Consider the following 11,524-nt stretch of genomic DNA (forward strand, 5'->3'; position numbering starts at 1 on the left):
ATTGGACCAAAGTTATTCTCTGTCCAATAGGAATTGTCGTTTTAACGGTACGGATCGTACCACCGTTTTGGCCCCTCCCATATCTCTGCTGTATGAAATTTTGTGAACAAAGTACAGACATGGAAATCGGCAAAATAGTGACATGTAAAGCCCCAATTAACATTGCTGTCGTCAAGTATTGTAAGTAAGATGTAAATTCGGAAATTAATGTATTTTGTTTCGCTTCATTCTTAGTTCGGATGTTAATAATCCGATTATTTTGAGGTAGACTCTAGTACTAGTGAAAATGCAGCAGTGTGCGCTTACAAGAGCGGCCGTCACATTTTCACCCGCCCGGATCTTCCCCGGTGCAGTTATGACAGATGGCCGATTTCCCCCGTTCACTGGTTTTGCCCGTTGGTTGGCCGTTGGCCGATTGAGCTGAGTGAGAAAGTCGACAGTTGGTCTGCAAGCTCCTACATGTCCTATGTTAATGAGCAAGATTTATCCAAGTCGACTCGTGGCTGAATTTCAACCCTTCACAAAATCTTGTAAATTGTGACTGTGCTGTGAGACTTTTTTCTCGAAGAATTTAACCATTTTGAGACTTGAGTAGATCCACTCATTCAATGAACAAGGTTATAATATAACCTTGTTCTCAGTTATATCTCCATGTGTGACAAAATAAGGGTGGCAATGTTTGGCTTATTTTCTCTTTTTCTTTGGGGCAAATGCTTGATTTTTTTACACTGACAGTTTCCATTAGACCTGTTAATTCATACTGCTTGGCTCTTATTTAAATTTGATTCTTTATATCATTTTTTCTTAATTAAAAATAGAGATCAAAAAATGAAAATTTTCTTGCCATATTACTTTCCACCAATAGAGGGCGTACACAAAAATATGCCCAAAATTCAGGTTTTTGAGCGCTCGGGCGAATACAAAAATTATTCCCACATTACTAATGATAAATAAATTAAAACTGTATGGAAATTAGTAATTTTGGTCACAAAAGTGATATTTTAATGATTTTTTGAAGTGTGCTCTATACAGCATTGGCATACCATAGTCCTACCTGTAGATTCTCCACAGGCCAGATGGTAGCAGTGAACAAGTGGATAGATCTAGGCCCTAATAGTTGTTTACAAATAGTAAAATTGATTAAAATTTTGTAGGATGGGGGGTCGGGAGTCCGGACACTTAATATTTTTGAAGCCTTCTATTTTGTCTTTGGATTACACTAAAATATGAATTCAATAGTTGAAATCATCTTCTATTTTGTTCTCTATAATATTTCCTAACATTTTGTACTAAAAATTTATGAAACTTCACTTGTAAATTCTTCGAAATGACTTTCTAAAATCGATCGTATACCATAGCCAGCATAGGAAAAAGTCACACGTATTGCGAGGTAGTATACTAACCTCGCAATATGTGGGAAAGAGTAAATGTTACTCTTTTATACTGGTTATTTCTTTTGAACAAAATATTTTGATAAATAGGTGAATTTCAGACCTGATATTAGAGGCCTCAAACAGAGTTTTCTTCCTCTGTTTTCTTTTGCAAATTGTGCAAAATTTTGTGTTTTGGGCACAAATGTTATTTATAATCATCAGAAAGCTCAAACTCTACTTTCATACGATGTCACTCTTGATATGTGACACATTTTAGATGGGTCAGCAGCCAGCCTTTTCCATCAAGATGCAAGACAAGATTTCTGAGTAGCATAAATTAATCTAGAGTTAGATTTAGAGGTAATTTGAAGAGATTACCACATGGTGAGTGTGACCTGCAGAGGCCCAGTGTGGGGAACATTGGAATTTGCGTGGGTGTGTGGTCTCTATGACCAATCAGAGCGCAGTATTCTTGTTTTTGAGCTGCTAAATGTACTAAATAACTTTAAAGTTCCTTTGTTTAAACAAATGGGATGCAAATGGCCATATGTTCTGTTTGAATGAAATTTGGCCCATTTTACTGTATGAAATCATGATTGTTCAACTTATAGCCCAAAATGATACTTGTCATGTGAGTCACATTCCTGTGTCACGCGAGTCACATTTTCAAATGGCTATCGACTCAAAACAATATTTCCAGATTTTTCAAAATACTCTCCAGAAAATTTCATCAAAATCTGGTGTGTATATCCTGAGGAAATTACAAAATCTTGCGGAAATTACAAATACAATAAGGTCAGGAATCTTCAATAGTAGCGTGTCACATGAGTCATAACAAACAAATTGAAATGTCTCCTACAAAAATTAATACTGTAAATTCAAAATTTTTGTTGGACAATGTGTATTATCAATACTTTGTTTGAACTAAATTGGAAAAACAAGTACGCAATATACGATTTTCAAGTAAGTAACCTTAAGATTTTAAAATTTTGTGTAAATGTCACGCATGTCACAATGGAATGGCTGCATGTATATTGCATTGTTCTCTGTTTTCTTTTCATTTTCAAGGGGGCAAGCGAGATGAAAAATTAATTCTTCCTGTGAACTCGTCTTTGAGTGCTACCCTTCATATTGATCAACTGTGCACCACCACGACTATAGCTGGCAGCAAACACTTCCTTGAAGATAGACTCTGGCTCAATGGCAAGTAAGTTTGAAGTATTCAGCGATTTTTTTTTATAAAGATACATGTAGAAATTTCTATAGGAGTTTAATGTTTCTGTTTCTGTTTGTGGTAACTCCTGTAGGAACTCGGCAGGACAGCATTTTTTGCTGGTAAACGCCAAGCTGGTATATAACCAATTACCTTGGAAACATTTTACGTCTAGATTAATCAGTCATAGTGGCTGACGTAATAGACGACATATATCACACTTGGGCCTTTTTATCAAAGTGGAGACAATGGCAGAGTTGGGATTCGAACTCACAACCTTGCGATTATGAGTCCAATGCTCTAACCACTGGACCACACGACCCGTGATGTCTGATTTTTGATAGAACATATTTAATAGTTGATTCATTGAAGAGGGAAGGTTTTTATTACCAATCCTTACAATAATGGGTTCAAGGATGAATCAAAAGAAGATGAAAAGCACACAAAAAATATCATCGTTTCATTCAATGTGAATAGATATAACATATATTAGAGCCATTTAAAGAAACTCTTGTAGAACAAACTGATCATTGCAAGTTTTCAAGATCTTTTCATGTTATTAAGGAAGATTCTTATAGTAAAAATGTCCATTAAAGAGGATTGCTCTTCACATGCCCTTGCATTCAAAATATGACCCCAAAACAGCCTTAAATATTCATGCAAATCATTTGCGTTACATTGCCCAGATTCTCCTACACAACACTTCAATTAGCATTTAAGAAATTCTTTTTAATCTGCATTTAAGACATTCTTTTTAATCTGTATTTTATGCCTCCAATGGAAGATTATCAGTAACTAGGATGGTCATAACAAATACATTTTAATTAGTGCATTTACTTCTGCAAGTTTCTGGATTAAAGTTCATACAAGAGGTCTGGGGCCCGTTGTAGAAAGAGTTGCAATCAAACGCAACTAAAAAAAATCTTGCGGAACTTGATTTTCAGCCAATGAAGCACCCGTATTTGGGATTTGCACTTGATATTTTGACTTGCGTTTAAACGTAACTCTTTCTGCAACAGGCCCCTGGGCAGTTATTTCTTATTTTTAATGCAATGTTTTATTCAAAGATTTCTTTTTGTAATAGACTAAATCTGTGTGTTTTTGCTTTTTTTGTTTGGCTTTTGATGAAGATCATTGTTCTTATTTTCAGGGAAGAGTCTTTAGAGAACCCAAGAGTAAGAACCTGCTTACAAGAGAGTAAGTATGATGCATTCATCCATCCTTTAGCACACCAGCCCACCCCCCCCCCCTCCTTGCACACACAGTCATGTGACTCACTCTATCATTAATCAATGAAATTTAAAGATCAAGTGTTTGATGACAATTAAGCATGATTTTTATCAGCTCAGACTTTACTCTTTGTAAAACACAAACACCCTACCCCCTTAATTATTTCAATGATGGAATGAAATTGCTCTATTAAGCACTCTTGGTGAATCATTCTGGTTATCTACTGTTGATCCAAATCACTCTATCTTACATTCATGTCATATGTATGATGTATTTATCTGGTTTCATATAATTTTACTCCAGTTAGGAAAAGGGTTCGGAAGAGGAAGATATCGGCCGACGAATCATGCCCTGAGGATTGGAAGCTTCATATCTGTTCTGAAAACAATTTCCCTACTGCTGCTGGTTTAGCTTCATCTGCTGCTGGATATGCATGTCTGGGTAAAATTTTAACTTTAATATCATGCTTTTTGAGTATTTTCATTCTTGCTTGTCTGTCCCTCTCTCTCTCTCTCTCGCTTTCTCTCTATTTCAACACCATGAATAGCACCCAATGAAATCCCACTATTGCAATTTTTCAATCTGATGACTCAAACTTGTACCCCCTCTCCCATTGACATTTGAAAATTATTGTTTTCTCTATGGGCAATTCCATAAAATATATACATCTGACCCCATGTATGTGAGACCTTCATGAAATGTCTTCCTTCTGATTTCTGGTTCTTTTGACAGTCTGTAATGCTCTCAAATGATCATGACTTGGTCAATTTATGAAATGAATTAAAATATCAGAAGGCTAATTATCGTACGGAATCGCCCATATCTTTCACTTACAGTTTACTTGAATAATATATTACTTTCCATATTTCTTCTTACAGTCGCTACCTTGGCACAGGTCTATGATGTCCAAGGGAACGTGTCCGACATCGCCCGTCAGGGCTCTGGGAGCGCATGCAGGAGCATGTATGGGGGCTTTGTGGAGTGGCTGGATGGGGAATCTAATGATGGCAGTGACAGTATAGCTCAACAGGTGGTAGATGAGACCTACTGGCCGGAGATGAGAATCCTTATACTTGTAGTAAGTACTATTTCTGTTTGTGGTAACTCCCGTAGGAACTCAACAGGACAGCATTTTGCTGGTAAACACCAAGCTGGTATATAACCAATTACCTAGGAAACATTTTACGTCTAGGTTAATCAGTCATAGTGGCTGACGTAATAGACAAGAGTTATTTCTCTTGGGCCGTTTTATCGAAGTGGAGACAATTGCAGAGTTGGGATTCAAACTCACAACCTTGTGATTATGAGTCCAATGCCCTAACCACTGGACCACATGACCCTTACTGGGTTTTGTCATGTAGAGTTGATCAATTAATGACCATTGGGTGATGGGAATTTAAGTGCTATATGCATTTCAAGTCACACTTAACTCATTGTGAAACGTACCCCTGTTCTTTTATTCAAATCACAGGAGATGGTTGAAAGCTGCAGCGATAAAGTAAAGCTAAATAGGTGATAGGTGTTAAAGGGGGAGTGAACTGAGTGTGGTCTTTCATTGACTGTGTGTTATAAATACATATAAGTCCTAAAATATATGTTTTCAGATATCTACTAAAACTACAGAGAATAAATTGACCTATAATTGTATTTGTATGGAGAAACTAAAATGTTTTGAGAGGAAAAGTAATTGTTAACATAATTATTGTGGTATAAATGTATTAAGTAGTTAATTAGCATGTTATCATTCAAGGAGGTATATTACGAGACTACACTAGCATTATGGGTCAGGAAACTGGCCAGGTTTGAGTAGTTGAGCCCTCCAGATGGCGCTATTTGTTTGTATCTGCTTTAACATCTGACCACTGATCAAAATTTGTGTTTGGATGGAATTTGCTTGTGCCTCTATATATTTAAGCTTATTCTTGCTTGTGTTACCTAGTCACTATCACTGTCACCATACACGTACATGGAATTTGAAATTTCAAAATCCAGAATCAATTTTCATTGTTATTGTTTTTCAGCTGATTGAAATTTCATGATTTCAGTCATATAGTGAAGATGCCATTTAACCCTCATCAGGGTTGGGCTCAATTACAATTACTTAATTGAAAACAAATGTTCAATTACAGTTACTTTTCAATTTAAGTACAGAATGCAGACATTTAAGTACAGAATGCAGACATTCTTTTCAATTACAATTACCAATTATTTTTGTCAATTACAGTAATAATTTCAATTTCTTTCTATGAAAGTCATAAATGAAATCAATTTGTATTCTGTATGTACTAGCACCACCTTTTTCAACATTTTTTTTAAGTTACAGAGAAACAGACAAGATGAAGGTTTATGTTGAAGACCACAGATGCTGCTTATTACACTCTTTGATGCTGAAGCACTTGACATGAAAAGGGTCATGGAATTAAATCATAAAATAAATAAGTTTATTGTAAAGTAATTGAAAGTAATTGACAGTTATTGAAGGCAATTACAATTATTTCCATTTCAGAATTTCAAATAAAATTACAATTACTCAAAAAAAATGTAAGTTATTACATAATTGATCAATTACCTTGTAAATGAGCCGAACCCTGACCCTCATACCTCGTTTTGTTAGGAGATATTTTCTTCTCTTTATGAAATCATTATCCTTATCGTATATGAAGGATATCTTGATGTTCAGGGTTTTTGAAGGTATCTTCTGTTTCCCGCTGCAGGTTAGCGATCAGAAGAAACACACGAGTAGCACTGCTGGTATGCAGACTACTGTAGAAACAAGTGAACTCCTTCAGCACAGGGTAACATTGATACCAGGATACATGGAAACTATGAGGAAAGCTATCAGGGAAAGGGATTATGAGACTTTTGCTCAACTTACTATGAAGGTACTTAAATCACCTAATCCCATTAATTCATATATGAAGTAACTGACAAGGATACCAAAGAGGGTACAGTGGTTTCATGGTACAGTTTGTATCTTACGTAGGCAAATGCTAGTCCTGAAATAGGACCAACATATGCCCCCGATAGATACATAGTGTACCATAAAACCAAAGATACTCTTTTTCTTTGCCATGGAAACCTTGTGTAGGATTTTGAATTATAGTATAGCCATTTATCATTACCGTATAATCATAAACTTACTAGAGACTTCATGTCACCTCTTCATTCAGACTCAAAGATCTGAATTCACAACGACTATTATCCCTCTCTGGGTAAAATCCACCCCTTAACAATGGGTGCATACTGTATATGATCTCTTTTTTTTTCGCAAAGTGCATGCATAGCCAGTGGCTGATTAGTACTCTACTTTTGACATGCTATGCTTAGAAACCCAAATGTTAAATCCTCTCTAATTGAATACCTCTAATGTGTTTTGGCACAAAAAAAAACATTAAAAGATTCATCATGGGTATCTTTGTTTTTGGTTTATTCTTTTTATCTGTACTAAATGAAATAACTCTGATTGTATACCAAGATGAAAATCTGATTTTACATATATAATAGACTCCACATTGAATTCTTTATATCACAGGACAGCAATCAGATGCATGCTGTGTGTCTGGACACCTACCCACCTATATCCTACATGAATGACACATCAAGGTCGATTGTTCAGATGGTCCATGATTACAACTCATTCCACGGAAAAACCAAGGTATGAAATTCTCACTATGAGATCATAGAATTCTTGGAGAGTAGGGAATGACGCATCATGTTTGGCAGGTATCGGTAAAAGAGTAATGAAGTGATGACGTCACAAAAAACTTTGAGCGTTTTTTATACCATATTTTGGTAGAGCATGATGAACATCACCCACTGCCAGAATTTGGTGGGAATCGGTTCATGGGGGCCTTAGATATGACCTCATGAATAATTAATTAGCCCTATTGAAGTCAATGTATTATTGGCCTGGTTCTAAATGTTAGGAACCAGGCCAACAATACATTGACTTCAATGGGGCTAATTAGGTATTCATGAGGTCATATCTTGGAGTCCCTTGGACTGATTCCCACCAAATTTGGGTTGTGGGAGTTTTTCATCGTGCTCTACCAAAATATGGTATCAAAAACGCTGAAATGCAAAAAGTGAAAATTTGTGACATCACACTTTAGTACTCTATATGAAGTTGTATCCGAGAGTAGAAAGCTACTACAATTGCTTTTGCATACTTTTTTATATGATTGTGGGTTCTTGAAGTGTCCATAGTTGTGAGATTTCATACAGGAGCCTTTGATATTGGAGTGATATATACTTGTCCAGCTTACACTCTTTAGAGACCACAGTTTTCTGTTTTCTAAAATGCAAACTCTGTGTTCTTTGGTGTTCTATACATCACATTCTGTGTTCTTTGATTACATGTACAAACACATGCAAAAGCAATGGTAAATGGTGAAAATCTATAAAAAAAACAAAAAAAAAACATTAGTTTTCATGCAGGTAAACCTTGGCAAATACATACTTGAAAGGGCAGACAGGTTTGATTGGATGATTTTTTACAATCCTGCACAGTTTGATTTTTTTTGCTTTGATTTTCATGATTTTCACTTTCTTTTTGTTTGGCCTGAAAATTTGCATTTTCTGTGAGATTCTGTGAATTCTGTTCCTTCTTCCTGAATTCTTTGATTTTTTTCCCTCCATTTTCTATTTCTCAGAATGCTGGGATTTCTAATCTAGATAGGCTAACAATATTCCTTGTTGCAGGATTATGTGACATGTGGCATATATACAGCAATCTCCTTTATAATGCTTCAGACTGTCTTAATTCATCAAAGCTCCAATACAGAAACCTATGTGCTTTGTAGGTCATAACTATAAATTTCTTAATTTACCAACATGTATGCTTATCAATTCATTACGCAGGCCTGTTACACCTTTGATGCTGGTCCCAATGCAGTACTGTACATCCTTGAGGAGAATGTGAATGAGGTGCTATCTCTGATCCATCATAGTTTCCCTCCTTCTGGAGACAATGTAGAGTACATCAGAGGATTGGATAGTAGTATTCATGATATATCTGAGGTAAGTGCTCCTGGTCCCAATGTAAGGAGAATGGGAATGAGGTGCTATCTCTGATCCATCATAGCTTCCCTCCTTCTGGAGACAATGTGGAGCACATCAGACGATTAGATAATAGTATTCATGATATACCTCAGGTAAGTGCTGGTCCCAATGTAAGGAGAATGTGAATGAGGTGCTATCTCTGATCCATCATAGCTTCCCTCCTTCTGGAGACAGTGTGGAGTACATCAGAGGATTGGATAGTAGTATTATGAATAATCCTCGTTTAAGTACTCTTGTAATCTATTGAATCTTTTGCAACTCTGCATATGACGAAGCTCTCAATATGCAGATTGAGGTTAAACCTGAATTCAAGCCTTAACAATTTATTTTTAGAATGTATTAATAATTTTCTAATATCCATTTCATTTCATATTATTTATTTTAATAAGATTATTAGTAAAACATATTGAAGATAAATATTTATTGAGATCCCCGAATAATGTTTTGGATTATCTCCTTCTTTGTGCAATCGTGTGGATCAGATTTATGAAAATATTTGAAAGATCTGCTTTTAATCTCATTGATTTATTATATTACACCTTATCTTTCCAATGCTAATATTACTAGAGAAGTAAAAAAAAAAGGAATAAATCATTGAAAAAATGTAATTTTGTTTTTATACACAGGATCTCCAAAGTGCCATGAAGCGAGACCCCAATCCAGGTGCTCTGAAATACATCATCCACTCCAAAGTAGGACCAGGACCACAGGTAGTGATAGACCAGGAACTGAGTCTACTGGACCAAAATGGAATGCCTAAGAAACTTGCTAGTTGACGTTAAAGCTTGTAAAGCTTGTATTAGTCATGGGCCTCCACACACCGAATCTGATCCAAATCGCCCTGTCCAAAACTGTATGAAATCACCTGTGTAGTGATTACTTATGAACTGTTCTGTTTACTAAGTGGATACTTAGAAATGGTGATTGATTCATTTGAACTGTCACTTTGGGATATAGTGTGCATCAGCAATTATTTTGTCAAATATTTCCATGAACCATCATAACAGGGCCCTGTCTTACAAAGAGTTACGATTGATCTGATCCATCGTAACTCTATGGAAATCCATCAGTGTCATCATTTTTTTCTACGGGAAATTTGCAGAATGTCCTTTGTATGCAAAGAGAAGTGCATTGACTTTTCAAGAAAACAATGAATGCATGAATATACATCAAAGCTAGAAAGTATTTTGAACAAACATGCGTAATAGATGTTGACGTTGCTGGTTGTCCATAGTTGTGATTCGGGCCCAGGCTCTGGACTGTGTTTTGATGTTCATCGGGCATGTATCAAATTTTATTAATGTGATATTTTGAATTCGACCATTCTCTACAAGCAGGAAGTTTATGTTTATAAACATTTGAAAAACAGAACTGAAAAATTATTAACAGCATGAAATCAGAATTTAAAAAAAAGACTTCATTTCTGTATATAAGGATGATGTTTAGCATTCTTGGCATAGACAGGCAGGGGCACTTAAATAAAAGAAAAAAATGGCAGTATTATCAAACACTTGTGAGAACTAGATGTGTAGTCATGTTAAAACTATCGGTCAACAGTGCTTTTTCAATTAAAGATCAATGTATATTATGCATGTTAAGCTATGCTGTAAAGGAGATATTTTACAATGCTAACCATTAAAAAATTCTCAATGAATCATGTGCAATTCTTTACACATTCTAAGTACATGATGGCATCATGAAAGTAAAAACTAAAATCTTTTACCGATTAAAAAAAAAAATCATTGTCTTTATTATGAATCATTCTGCAACTCATAGACAAATTGACCTTTTTTTTTGAAGACTTGTGTATAAGAACTCTCATCCATAACTAAGAGCAACACTTCATAGTAATGCACATAATTATATGAAGCATTTCTTAAAGCAATACAGTGCAGGCCTGAGACTCTGAGAGTAAACATCGATTGATGGAATAGCTTGCCACCGATCGCCAATGTACTCCAATAAATTACCAACTTTATATCATAATCAATGATTTTGGCTTAATCAGTTATATTTCTAAAGGTTAGCAGCTCTGCAGCATGTGCCAAGTTCTTGATTAGAAATATATTGATATAAGCATAGTTCACTGAAATAGTGTTGTTTTAGCACTTTTACACAATAATATTTGTTTTTTCGCCTGCCCTCCTTCAATCATGCTATTTAAATTGTTTGTCATTGCATCTTGAAGCTTCTCTTTATAGTTTATTGTATTCAAATATGGTTGATGTAGGCAAATAAGATGGTTGTTCCAAGGAATTATGGATTTAAATTTCAACTTCAAACATTATAATAGCCTTAATTTATAAACCGGCCCTTTGTGTTGATCTCTTCTTTACAGTTTGTTTGTCTAAACTTCACATTGTGCACTTTTCATAATTATGTTTGTTATCATGTTATGTTTGTATTTTTTTAGGGCCTACAAGGACAACAGAATGCCAATTACTGATGGAGCCACCCTACTAAAAATGATTTATAAATAAATAAATGAACAAATAAATAGATAAAATATATAAATGAACTTAAACATGTTCCCCCCAAAGAAAAAAAATATATATATATATGACTGATACGTTCTTGAAAAAGGTGATATGTATATGAAGTCAATACCTGTTGATGTACTTGCAAAAAGGTAAACAATGGTATTTGA

At 35.2% G+C, this 11,524-nt stretch overlaps 1 protein-coding gene across 2 annotated transcripts; it reads left to right on the forward strand.

Annotated features, from left to right (window-relative positions):
• Nucleotides 1-10: 10 nt before the first annotated feature.
• On the forward strand, nucleotides 11-9,874 carry LOC121407587 (diphosphomevalonate decarboxylase-like). 2 transcript variants are annotated; one of them, XM_041598731.1, is made up of 9 exons: nucleotides 11-180; nucleotides 2,442-2,580; nucleotides 3,737-3,783; nucleotides 4,120-4,257; nucleotides 4,695-4,894; nucleotides 6,531-6,698; nucleotides 7,349-7,471; nucleotides 8,677-8,835; nucleotides 9,504-9,874. In XM_041598731.1, exons 1-9 carry the CDS (start codon nucleotides 93-95, stop codon nucleotides 9,651-9,653), a joined length of 1,212 nt encoding a protein of 403 aa, XP_041454665.1. In that variant the 5' UTR covers nucleotides 11-92; the 3' UTR covers nucleotides 9,654-9,874. The 2 variants fall into 2 exon arrangements, with proteins under 2 accessions (XP_041454665.1, XP_041454666.1); XM_041598732.1 differs by lacking the exon at nucleotides 9,504-9,874 and adding an exon at nucleotides 9,008-9,139 and having other exon boundaries at nucleotides 8,677-8,742.
• Nucleotides 9,875-11,524: the final 1,650 nt, after the last annotated feature.

This window comes from Lytechinus variegatus, chromosome 2 (assembly GCF_018143015.1).
Source record: "Lytechinus variegatus isolate NC3 chromosome 2, Lvar_3.0, whole genome shotgun sequence".
NCBI lineage: Eukaryota > Metazoa > Echinodermata > Echinoidea > Temnopleuroida > Toxopneustidae > Lytechinus > Lytechinus variegatus.

Excerpts from the sequence above, each read along its gene's own strand:
- LOC121407587 (XM_041598731.1), top strand. The coding sequence starts at position 93 with ATGAAATTTTGTGAACAAAGTACAGACATGGAAATCGGCAAAATAGTG. Across the intron at positions 4,258-4,694 it reads TGCTGGATATGCATGTCTGG|TCGCTACCTTGGCACAGGTC; the intron begins GTAAAATTTTAA and ends TTCTTCTTACAG. Across the intron at positions 8,836-9,503 it reads GTATTCATGATATATCTGAG|GATCTCCAAAGTGCCATGAA; the intron begins GTAAGTGCTCCT and ends TTTTATACACAG.